Genomic DNA, 12,927 nt, shown 5'->3' with positions numbered 1-12,927 from the left:
TGTGAAGTTTTAACATGAAAAACAGCATTAAAAACGTAAAACTGCTTGTCATGTAAATATTACTTCCAACACAGCAGTAATACACTTATGCAAAGGTTAAGTTATATGCAAGACCACACACTCTGCTAATATTGACAGAGTAAGGCCAAAGATCTAGTCAATATTTATAAAGGACAACAATAGAGAAAAGAGAGCCAAATATTTCAACTCCTTAGAGTCAATGAGCTGAAAGTTGCAAGAGAAAACTATTTAAGACATCCTTGTGCAAACACAAGAAATTCTTTGGCTCACTTTCATTTACTTGCTGCCTCTGTATTCTTTCTCCTTATTCTTGCACAGTTGGAATCATCCTTTGAAAGGTGTTTATGTGCCAATCTACAACACTATGGTCTTTAGACTTGCAGACAAACCAGTTAATTACCTCTCTTTGATGTTTATGAGTGAGCAAAAGCGGTACAACGGCTTGCAACTGATAAGTGAAGGTCAATTCAGAAAGTCTGATAACAGCTGTGCTTCAGCCAAATACATCTTTGGGTGTTATGGTTACCCATCTGCATTACTCTCTTTTTTAGTTGTTGAGGCTTTTAAAAAAAACCTTTTATCAAGTTCTGTGGACACTTGGAGTCACGCACATCACAGGTGCACAATGATGCTTAGAAAGGAGGACAAAAGAGGGCAACACAGACTCAATATCTCCAGTTGATACATTATTTTACCCCATAAACTTTAGAGTGCATACTGCTAATTTTGTACATTGTAGCTTTTATTTAGAGTTGTTAACAAAAAGTAAAAAATAAATTAATAGCATCTGGAATTCTATAGAGTGAGTCCAAACTCACCACTTCTTTTTTTTTTTGAACAAAAGGTGGGTTTGGGTTTGGTGTGAGGTGCTCTTGGCATGTTGTCGGTACTGTGAGGAGTTAAGAATGCATGGTCAATTTTTAGAGCTGAATTTTCACATCTAAAATGAATGAAAACTGCCATGAAAATTTTTTCTCACTTTCACAAGTTTTTTTTTTACCCCAAGAGAAAGAAACACTGTGAAAGTCAAATGATTCTGATGACAGGGTCATTTGGAATGCAAAACCTCTGTCGTGGCATTCCAGAGCTTCATGCATGTACATTTCCTCGATTTCTGGTGTTTTGACACGTTTAAAAAGTTTTCTGCTTCTAAGTTTTTCTTTTTTTTCTCATTATTTTCATGGGTTTCCATCAGTGGAATAATTAAGCTTTTTTTTAATTCAATTTAAATTCAATTCAATTTTATTTACACAGCCCAATATGACAAAAATTGTTGTCTCAATAGGTTTCATACCGTTAAATGTATAAGAACCTGAAATCAGTTATAAAATACAATAGGTAATTGCTAAACTGAACTAAACAGACTAAGCTAAACTGGCCCTTAGACCCTCCTTCTCTGAAAGGAAAAACTCCTTTAAAAAAAAAAACAGTTTCCGGAAAAAAAGAAGAAATTTCAGGGGTGTCCACATGACGGAGGGATGCTCTCCTAGAACGGACAGGCGATGCACCAGAACTCTTAGAGATAAATTTGCTTATCTAACACTGCAACTACTCTACATGTTTAAAAAACATAAAGTATGACTGTTAATGATTTCTTTCCTCCAAAGGTCAATAATTGATTAATAAGATCGCAATCCTAATTTTGTAAAAATTAGGATTTTTATTTTTGTAAAAATAAAAAGATTATTAGAAAAACCCTTTGTAAAACTCTTTAGGATAAGAAAAACTTAAATTGATGTCATCGAACGACATCTGTTCATCGGTTTTAACTGTCATCATGCATTTCTTTGAGCACGGTTAAAACGGTCAGTGTTACCGTCGCAAAAACCTCTTTCATTCAATGAGTCCCGGCAGTAGAGGCTGTTTGCTGTCTACCCAAGGGTATCGTATTACGACCAACACTGGGACGCTGTCTGCGGACGACCAGTGTCATTTCGCTCATGTGCTCTATATTTAAATAAACAGCCTGACTGTAAATAGAGAGATTTTGTATATGGAATGTGTTGTTACTTGTTGACATTGGGCAAAGTTTCTGACCAGACAAGAATACAGGCTCTGTGTTTTATTTGTGTTCTCTCTGCATGAGTTGCTAAAGGTTCAGGTTTAACACATGCAAACGCTGACTTGAATGGTGTTGGGTTTCTACCTGGCAGCTGATATTACCAAGCTACACTCATTATTAATTTATCTGTTTTTCACCCCAAAGCTCCAGGCAGTTGGTTAACTCAGTGTATGGTCTGGTAGGTTTGGGAAAGGACACTATTCCTGTTTTTTGTCAAAGAAGTGCACCAGCAAGGCTTCCAGTGGTGGACCTAACCTGAACAGGAGTCAATGCAGAACGGGGAGGCTGTGAGCCCCAAGGACTCTAAGGAAACAGGGGCAGAGACCACCAAGGAGCAGAATGTCCACCACCAAAATCAGGGGTGTATGGAACCTACAGCGCCTCCTCTTCCTCCTCCTCCTTCACCACCACCACCACCAGGACCAGCAGAATACCTGAGACCCAGGCTTATCTTCCACACCCAGCTGGCTCATGGGAGCCCAACAGGCCGCATCCACGGATTTACCAATGTCAAAGAGCTGTATGCCAAGATCGCAGAGGTGTTTAACATCTCCCCCTCAGAGGTATAAATGACACATGACTACAGACAGGTTTTCAATTTGATGGAAAATGTGTAAGAATTTACATATGGCTGAAGGTCAATTTTGTTGGTCCAGAAGTTGCCAAAATTAGACACGTGAAAATGTTCCAAACGAGGCCTTGTTTTTCCATGATGCACTCTTTTAAATCATTTGTTCTTCCTGCAGCCGGTCAGACTTTGCACTCATGAAACAAAAGTCAATAGTAGAAATAATCAATGAGATAATATTTTATTTTTAGTAAACATACATTAGACACTAAATCAAATCCTACAAATAAAATCTATAAAGATAATACAGATAACTAAAGACATTGATTAAAATCGTATTGTTTTTAAATGTTAATAATTGTGAAATAAAAAAAAATTCTAATGTAATTTAACCTATTATGATGCCTGAAATATTTCCAACATTTCCACTTCATCTGCATCATTCTGCATCAGAAGTCAACACAAATCGATATTATCATCCTTTTTTTCTTCTTTATTGTAGCTTGATTTGAAGATATCAACCAGCCTTGTGTTCAATCTTACTACAGCAGCTTATAAATCCTGAGTCCTTGAGACTAGATCTTTGAACCAAACCTTCAAGGACTCTGTTGTATGGTAAAATATCAAAAAGAATTCTGTGTAAAGTTTGGAGCAGTTTTTAATATTTTTGAAGGCATTTATAGGTGGATATGTGCAGAATTGCTGGCAGTAGTTGCAAAAGAAAATTTGGGAATTAGGCCATCTTTATTATGTTTGGGTACAATAGATTGATCTGTGCACCTCTGGACTAATCAAGTTCTTATCAGCACTGGAGGCCATCCTGAAACCTTTTGTTTTTCTGCTGTTTTTGCACGGGCAGGACAAACAGACAAAGTGAGATTTTTCTCAAAGGAAACAAGGATTTTTGATTTTGTCTAGCAAATGCCCAACACATTTTTTTATACTGGAGTTACTTAGTTACACAAGATGTAAAATAAATAAACTTGAGTCCTATGCAACCACACAGGATGTTACAGCACTTGTTAATATTTTGCACGGTAAATCAGCAAATTCTCTGCGTCACTAGGCTGTCTTGTTTTTCTTACTGGAAGCTGCTGGTCTGATGTTCTTCTTCTTCTGATGTTAAAGTTGAAATGTTTGACATTCTATCTAGGAAAAGCACCTGTTGCAACAAACAGGAATGATCACAGAACATCAGGATTGCAACTAGTGGAGATTTGCATCCCAACATGAGGAAACATGAACAAAAGCTGTGCTTTCCTGCCTGACATAGTTTGGGTTTTTCACAGTGTTGAAAAAGATCGTACAGCTCAGAAAGAAAAAAAAAGAGAAACTAGTGAAACTGATTTCAAACAAAACATTCAATAATTTGATAGGTTTTCACTAAAATGGATTCAGATAGTTGGCTGAGTTAGTCTATAATTCAGTAAAACTGCCTGGCCTTGAACTTTTTGCAGACTAATGTCCAATAGTTGGAACTATCAAGCAGTTAAGAGGTGATAGTGAGGAGTGCAGCTGTTTGCTTGACCTCTACAGGCTGAACAATGGCAAAGGTATCGATTTACTGTTAAATCAAATGACGAAGACCTTGAACTGCAGACTGTTGCTGCTGTACTTGCCAAAAACCTTACTATAAAGGAAATGCTTCACGATAACAGGTCACATATGTTATCTTTGATTACCTTATTATCACACAAGACTTGAACTTTATACTGACTGCAGCATAACAGGTTTCTTATAGACAGGTCTGTTTATTTTCTTTGGATTGCACAACATAAAATAAAAACATTGTTTATGTGAGAAAAAGCACTGACCTAAAAAGTGTAAAGAAGTTAATTTCAAAAAAATATATATTAATATAGTTTAAATTATTAATCAATTATAGTTTGATCATGAGTATTGTTTTGTTGTATTTTATATTTATTTTGGGCTAAAACTTTTAGAATACACACCAAAATTAAATGAGCTCATTTTATATAGAAGGGCCACTTGAATTCTTAGCATCAAACTCTACCGCCCTCTACTGTTCAATGTCTATACTGCATGGGTTGTAAAATCCTGCTTCCGGGTTTTATGATAAATAAATTGATGTTGCAGTGTTATATAAAAAATCATTACCTTTTAGGCAAAGTAAGACAATTTGAACAGCCATTTCGCGTAGAAAGATAATTCAAAGTGCTTTTCATAAAACATTAAGAGAAACATTTAAAAGAAACATTAAGGATGTGAATATATTTTTTATATTATGTGTAATGTATTCGTCTTTTCGTCGTGAACATTCGCAGATTTAATTCTGCTGCTAAAATATTAAAAAATACAGTACTATTTTTAGTAATTAGAGGGATTTTGACAGAATGTCTTTTTGAAAATTTTATATACTTTAAAAATGTTTAAATTGTTTTTCTGATGTAGTCATTTCAGTCAAAAATCACACATTTTGTGGATTTCAGTAGAAATCAGGACCAATTCTGTTCTGTCCAGATCCTTTTCTGTACCCTAAACTCCCATAAAGTGGACATGCAGAAGCTACTGGGGGGACAGATCGGACTGGAGGACTTCATCTTTGCCCATGTCAGGGGGGAGACAAAAGAAGTGGAGGTGACAAAGACAGAAGACGCACTGGGTCTTACCATCACAGACAATGGAGCTGGATATGCTTTCATTAAGGTGAAGGAGAGATGATGCAGAACATAAAAAGGATCACAAAATTCCATGTATCCATTCTCTGAACCTGCTTAGTCCCTTTGGGGATCACAGGATTGCTGGAGCCTATCCGAGCTACTGTTGGGCGAGTGCGGGGTACACCTCGTACAAGTTTGCCAGTCTGTTGCAGAGCTCCAAAAATAGTCAAGAGTAAAATAACTCCAATCTCTAGAGAGTCAGACTAATCTTTGAGATGAAAGCAAGCTGTTTAAAGATTTAAAAGCTTTTGTGCAGACAGGCTCATAAATGATTGATTACAGTAACAGGAAGCTTGGATGACTTCGACTGGGACACATTTTAAATAACTATGATAATTTACACACAGTTTATTTTTTAAGTTAATGTAGTAATTCAGGGCCCTGTGACAGACTGGCTAACCATTCCAGTGTATCCCGTCTTTGCCCATCAGTGGCTGGCATAGGCTCCAGCATCCCCGTGACCCCCAAAGGGTCCATTTTAGAAAACAAAATGGAAGGATGGTTTACAAAAGAAAATTCGGTGAAAGATAAACTATGAAAGAAAATTCCAAGTATCTTCAAATTTTCTTGGCTTGTACCATAGTCTTGAAACTAACTTTCCCTTTTTGTCCCCCAGAGGATAAAGGAAGGCAGCACCATAGACCAGCTGAAGACAGTATGTGTTGGTGATCACATTGAAGCCATCAATGACCAAAGCATTGTAGGCTGTCGACACTATGAGGTGGCTAAGATGTTAAAAGAGCAACCGAGAAGCATACCCTTCACCCTCCGCCTTGTTGAACCCAAAAAGGCTTTTGGTGAGCAGAACAGAAAACTCTGCTCTTATCAGTGGAAAATGTCCTTGATGCATCCATCTGTTTATCTGAGCGGTCAATTCCTATCAGCTTTTGCACTCTGAGATACAACTAGAACTACTGAAATTGCTCTACTTGCAACCATTTACATCACTCTGAATGACAAAACGAAAACATTTGGGGATTCAGTCTGGAACAAGGATATCAAAACACTGCTAAGTAGTGATGAAATAACAGGAAGTACACATTTGCCTACTTCTGAAATAGATAATACATCCTCAACCAGCACACACAAAGCCTCTTTGACTAGAATTTCCATTTCCCTCCACGTCCAAAGTCTTATCTTTCAACCAGGCAGCCCTAAAAGTGAGTCAAAACACTTACAGAAAAGTTATTACTATAAACCGTCAAACCTTTAACACTCTGTGGACACTATTCTTCAGATGACACTTCTCCAATAGGACGCCTTGTTTAGTCCGAGGTGAGAACAAGACGGTAAAGGGCTTAGAGATGCAGACAAAGACAAACACATTGTTGTCGGTTTCAAAAAACATGTTAATATTTAATCCAAATGATCCTATTGTTCTGTCCAAACATTTTTGTTGAGGATTTAATAGTTTATGCTTGGTCTTGTCGATGATTTGTGTTGTTTTTGTTTTAATGCAAACTTTCATGAGGTTCTTTTTGTTTAATTCTAAAATAAACATTCTGTATTTTTAAAGTCACGTATTGGATGCTCACTGGAAACATGCTTTTTGGTTTTCTGTCTGTGTCCTGGTATTTGACCTCCCTCTGGTACGGTGGCCCAGAAGGGTCACAACACTTTAGATTTCGCAACACAACAAAAAATAACACACTACAATTCTGTGTCTCTGTGACCCTTTTTGAAGGCTCACTGTCCGACAATAATCAGAGAGGGGAAACTACGAACAGCAATAAAATTAGGGGACTTTTTTTCATTATTGGCGCTATGAAAATAAGAAAAATATCCGTTTGGTAAAGTTTGAAAAATATTCACAGATTCTGACATGCGGCCTTAATAACTTCTGATAAACGTTCAAATGTGATAGCAAGTATCTCAATCATTTTGTAGAAACACAAAGAGTGAACTACAAATGCATTTCAAAAGAAAAAAGATTGTTTTTCTGCCTTTTAGTGAAAAATGTTCTTTTCGAGCTGTAAGTGCAGGAAATGGCAGCAAGTCGGCTGCCAAGGGGCCGTCAACAAAGTGCAAGTTCAGAGAAAAGACCATTCTGTAAAAATCAATAATCTCGTAACCCTTGTGCTATCCTAGGCACTTTAACATTGGGAGTTGGGTCATCTAGACCCACTAGACAGTGCTCTGAACCCTTTTCTTCAATGATTTGTGATCTTCACTGGTGTCCATGGATTACATGAAATCTTTCCACCTTTATCCACCTTTGTCATGGTAGGGAGAACACGTCAATGTAAGGGTGGGGTCATCTAAGATAGCACAAGGGTTAAAAATGAATCAACGTCTACATTTATATGAGCTGGTAATGAAGACTCGTCAGCACTTTTTCCTTGATACTACCACAACAGTGGAAAATTCAGAATAAAAGCAGATCAACTTCCGTTGCAGGTATACTTCCGTTTTGAGTTGCAGTGTTGTGTTGTGAGTTATTGTTTTGTGTATTATGGTGTTCTGAGTTGTGTTGTGAGTTAAAGTGTTGTGAGTTATCGTGTTGTGTTGTGAGTTATCGTGTTGTGTTGTGAGCTATTGTGTTGTGTTGTGATGTGAGTTTTTATGTTGTGCTGTGAGCTATTGTTTTGTGTTGTGAATTATTTTTTCGTGGTTTAAGTTAATTGTTTCGTGTTGTGAATTACTTTTTTTTGTGTTGTGACAAATTGTTTTATTTTGTGTTGTGTTGCGAAATCTAAAGTTGTTGTGACCCTTCCAGGCCACCGTAGTACCCTGGCCCTTCTTTTTGCAAAAAAAAAAATCACAAAATATTCCTTTGAGAAACTTTGCAGTGTCTTACCTACCACTGAATATCTGACAGTAATTTCAGATTCCAAATCAGAAAGAAGTTAGTTTGTTTCCAAACATTAAGTTTAGAAAATAATCAAAACAAACTTTTCTTTTCACCAAAAATAGAATGCTTACCTGTAAAAGTAAATAAACAGCTAAATAACAATTCAACAATAAATGACCAATTCCCTCCTAAAGCTGTTTTGATGTTGGATTCCTTTGACCCTTCTGAAATTTTCCTCAAATTCTAAAACATTTAAATTCTTGTTTCCCTCTTTTTAAAGCAGACATTACTCATACTTGCATTAAAAACGAGCAGCAACAGATAATGGAGCAATAAATATAGAGGAAATTACTTTACAATTTGAAACAACTTAGTAATGTTCACCCTTTTTGAGCTCAGGTGCCAAAAATGCTTTTTCTTTTGCGGTTTCTGGTTTACTAACCTATGAAACAAAACTATACACCCTGAAAGGAGAATGCGACATATGGTCTCTGCTTTGCTCTCTTTCTAGAATGTGACGTGCAGAGAGGGGGAATTTAGGGGAATGTTAGCAGCAGGTCTCCATTGGAAATGATAGAAAGAAATGTTAATAGTTTTCAACCGGAAAGTATGGTTGAAAACACGCAAAAAGACTTAACAAAAGGAGATTAGACTTGAGGGTGGATAACGGTGATCCACTATAAACAATGTGCCATCACAGCACAAAGTGAATTGTTGACAGCTGCCCTGGATTTGTGTTTAGATATGATTGGAATGAGGACCAAGGCGCCAAAATCCAATGAAGGCAAGATGGCGAACGGGAGGGAGACGCTGCGACTTCGCTCAAAGGGAGCTGCCACAGTTCAAGAAGTGGTGAGATTCTCAGGAGTGATTTGATACTCTCACGTACCCTGTTGCTCAAAGCTTACTGGAATGTTTCCTTCCCAAGGAAGCAAGTTTCAGTTTTTTTAGACCTTGCATTGTATCAGTTTACTTGATTTTGATCTGTTGGCCCTTTTTCTGACCGAAGTCACATAGTTTAGAGATCTAACCTAAATCTGAGTCTAAATTATTTACTGGAAGCAGTTTATGTTTATTTTATTTTATGTAAATCGTGCACAGCATTACTTCACAAAATTGAAGTCGAAAACAGTTGTGTTTAAAGATGGAACTCAGTTACTGTAATACACACAAGCCATGGTGGGATTATTGTAGCACAGATCAGCACAAGGTAATTCAAAGAGCTTTACAAAAAAGGGATGCATTAAAACTAGGATTAACACATTATAATTCCAGCCTAAACTAAAATGTTGCGCTGCACTGTGGTGTAGTGGGTAGCACTTTTTCCTCACAGAAAGAAGATCCTGGTTTAAATCCCATGCATGTTCTCCCCATGCATGTGTGGGTTTTCTCCAGCTTCTTCCCACAGTCCACAAATCTGCCTCATAGGTTCAATTGATAAATCTAAATTGCTATGGTGTGTGTGGCTCTGCAGCAGACTGTCAACCAGTTCAGGGTATACCTGACTTTTGCCCAGCGGTAGCTGAGATAGGCTCCAGCAACCCCACAGGATACAGAGAGATAAAGGGATAAAGTGGGTTCTGAAGATGGATAGATGGAAACTGCAAATTCACAAAGAATAGCTAAGAATCAAATAAATGAGGGGAAATAACAACAATAGAAACGTATAAAATGTTCCCATACATGGAGCTAAAAAAGAGTATAGTTTTTAGAGGGAAGCTGAATGTTGACAGAGCAGATGCTTTTCTAATATCATCATGAAGACTGTTCCAAAATTTTGCTCCATAAAACTTAAATGCAGCTTCACAGCTAACAGATCTTCAGTATCTCTTTGTAATCACAGATTCATGCTGTGTATTGGTATGAAACAACATGACACAGCTTGTATCATTATTGGACTTCACGCATATTAGCAAAGGCAAAGGCTAGGATTGCCGTCCTCTTATGTATACAACCACCTCAGTGTTTCTGTCTTTGTTCTGGCAGCAGAACGAGTTTGAAGAGCAAGCCACCAAAAAAGTGGATGACCTGCTGGAAAGCTACATGGGTATCAGAGACGTGGAGCTAGGTAAGCCCACCCGCAGAATTTTTTCATCAGAGAACAGACTTTGCCTCTTACCGTCACCTGGCACAAATGCACAGAGTAAAAGCAAAGATTTTAAGTGAGAATAACAAATCCCGTGGGGCCTATGCCAATGAAAACTGTGTTTTTGGTGTTTTTAACATGTTCTTGTGGCTTTTTTCTGATGATGGAAGACATATATTTGAAAATTAAGCTCAGATTTACAGTTTTAAGTATTTCTTCATTCAAATTGAATCGGTTAGTTCAAAAGGGGCCCAAGTCCACAATTTTTCAAAATAGAGATATTTTATGTTCTATGGTCTTCAAGGGAAAAGCTATCTGATTATGTGCGAAAAAGTCCCAAGTCTGTTGTAATGTATTGACTATGCTTGACATTTAACATGCATTAATGCAAATTCCTGGACTTGGGCCTCTCTTGCATGGGATTTGCTTTATCGCATAGATGGCAGCACTAGTTATCCAATATGTCAGCGCCCCTGTTTAATTCAAGAAGGGCCCAAGTCCAGAGACTTTAGTTTGCTGGTCCTCTGAAACAATTAAAGTGAGGTGCTTCATATAATAGCATTCGTAAGCTATGAACTGGTGCTAACTGTGGGTAAAGTTTTAACCATTTGGTGTAGCCTCCCTTTAAGCTATGCAATTAAAATAATTTCCTGGAAAAACAAACCTTTTGGACTTGGGCCCCTTTTAAACTGACCGATTCAATTGCTGTGAATCAGGACCAGGTAAAAATACGCTGGGTGGGCCACAAGCTCTGTGCTTAGAGCTCTCGGCATTGAAGAAGGGAAGGGGGGCGGGGTTGTTCAGAGGCAAATTTTTAATGAACTCCTGCCACTCTAGAAACTGCGACCTGAACACAGATTTTTTTTAAAATTTTGGCTAAAAACAGCACAATCAAAGTTGAAAGACCACTAGGAATGCTTTTACAATAGATCAAAAATGATCGAAGTGGATCTTTAAGTAAATAGTTTTACTTCTGAACCCTGCATGAGTATATTTTGTATTTAGCTTATAAACTCACAACCATTTGTGTTTTTTTATACACAAACTGGAGAAGAAGTTCTATTATAATAAGTTTAAGGCAGAAAAAACACAACGTGTAAATACTAACAAAACGGGTTACATTTTTAAAGATTTTTATCCTTTTGGGGCAAAATAGTTTAAAAGAGTTTTGGTATAGTTATCTTCCCAAGAGGAAAAATGAATGCCAGAAGGTTTTTACTATACAGTGACTTTGCGTTTGTCCCTTCACAGCCTTCTAAACATTTCTGAATGACATTTGGTTCATTCACCGTCCGTGAAATTATTTGCAAGATATCTGATATAGCTGTTTAACTAATACTTTTTTTGCTCTGTTGAAGCAGGACAACATTCTGGTTTCATTTAAAGAAAGACGACAGACTAAAATAGGCTATGCTAATGACAAATGCCTGAACTCCAAGCTGAACCATATTTTTTTCAAGATACTGAGCATCTAGTTTAGCAAGCACATTTTGACTGGAATCCTGGGGACTAAATGTATTTAATATTACTGCAGAAATTAGAGCATTTTGAAATATTTTGATATCACATCATATATTCTTCAAGCCATGCAGTGGACTTCTTAATAATAAAAAACTGATCACTGCGATCCAATTTATTTATTTTTGGTGCAAGTTTAACAGATAGCAGTTGCATTCATCTTTCTTTTCAATTAATGTTACATACATACATACATTCAAAAATCCTACTGAGATTGAATTATTTTACAAAGTAGTGGGATGCTTGAACCTTCTCAAAAAATTATGATTTCATTAAAAATTCGAATGTTATTTGTGAGTCAAATCAAAAAGTGAAGTTCATATTTAATATATAATTATGACATTTAGATTGTAATATTTTATTTTACTCATATGAATAAAAGATACCTAAAATGTGTTTCAGAAAACCAGAATATCGTATCCAACCAATCAAAAAAGGATGTTTTTAGCACAAATGTGAGAAATAAACATAAAAATTACAAGAAATAAGGTTTGAAAGATTTCAATCTATTTAATATTTCTATTTAAAACATAACTTTTTCTTTTCAAATTGACTGAAACTTACAAAATTCAAATTTAACGGACAGGGATTGTGTTTGTCAATTACTTTTAAATTGTAATCATCCAAATGATAAAAAAAATAGCAGCTTGATATATTTTAATTAAGACATAACGCTTATTTTTAGTAAAGAAAAGTTTCACTTTTTTAATTGATTTAAAAAAAAGGTAGAACTTCTTCTTTCCTGATTTGCAGTAATTAAAAAATGCTCTATAGTGCATTCTTGCACAGCTTTTTTAAAATCTCATTTAATTTGCAAATTTGAGAACATATTCTGTACTATATTTGACTATGTTCCACTAAATATTATTAAAAGATGACAAAAATGTTTCCACATGTTCTTTTCTCTTTGCAGCAACCACCATTGTGGAAGCAGGCAAGGACAAGAAGAGTCCGGACGACTTTGCTGAAGCGTTGGATTCAGTTCTGGGGGATTTTGCTTTCCCGGATGTGTTCATGTTTGATGTTTGGGGTGCTATCAGAGATGTCAAAAATGGCAAGCTTTAGACATTAACCCATAAACTAAAAGCTTTCGTCTGTGTTACATTCATCTGTAAAAAAAAAAGGAAAAAAAAAAGGAAACATTAAGAATGATTTTATTGTTTTGTTCTTAGTCCTTGGTTTAACTTTTAACCTCTGGAC

At 36.4% G+C, this 12,927-nt stretch overlaps 1 protein-coding gene across 2 annotated transcripts; it reads left to right on the top strand.

Annotated features, from left to right (window-relative positions):
* The first annotated feature begins 2,238 nt into the window (after positions 1-2,238).
* On the top strand, positions 2,239-12,927 carry gipc3 (GIPC PDZ domain containing family, member 3). 2 transcript variants are annotated; one of them, XM_078946538.1, is made up of 6 exons: positions 2,239-2,646; positions 5,133-5,318; positions 5,949-6,129; positions 8,866-8,975; positions 10,113-10,191; positions 12,641-12,927. In XM_078946538.1, the coding sequence occupies exons 1-6, from the start codon at positions 2,353-2,355 to the stop codon at positions 12,790-12,792; spliced, it is 1,002 nt and encodes a 333-aa protein (XP_078802664.1). In that variant the 5' UTR covers positions 2,239-2,352; the 3' UTR covers positions 12,793-12,927. The 2 variants fall into 2 exon arrangements, with proteins under 2 accessions (XP_078802664.1, XP_004067994.3); XM_004067946.5 differs by having other exon boundaries at positions 10,110-10,191.

The sequence above is a fragment of the Oryzias latipes genome, chromosome 4 (assembly GCF_053564925.1).
Source record: "Oryzias latipes strain Hd-rR chromosome 4, Olatipes_Hd-rR_3.1".
Classification (NCBI taxonomy): domain Eukaryota; kingdom Metazoa; phylum Chordata; class Actinopteri; order Beloniformes; family Adrianichthyidae; genus Oryzias; species Oryzias latipes.
This window is presented reverse-complemented; position numbering and strand designations above follow the sequence as displayed.

Excerpts from the sequence above, each read along its gene's own strand:
- gipc3 (XM_004067946.5), top strand. The coding sequence starts at position 2,353 with ATGCAGAACGGGGAGGCTGTGAGCCCCAAGGACTCTAAGGAAACAGGG. Across the intron at positions 6,130-8,865 it reads TGAACCCAAAAAGGCTTTTG|ATATGATTGGAATGAGGACC; the intron begins GTGAGCAGAACA and ends ATTTGTGTTTAG. Across the intron at positions 10,192-12,640 it reads TATCAGAGACGTGGAGCTAG|CAACCACCATTGTGGAAGCA; the intron begins GTAAGCCCACCC and ends TTCTCTTTGCAG.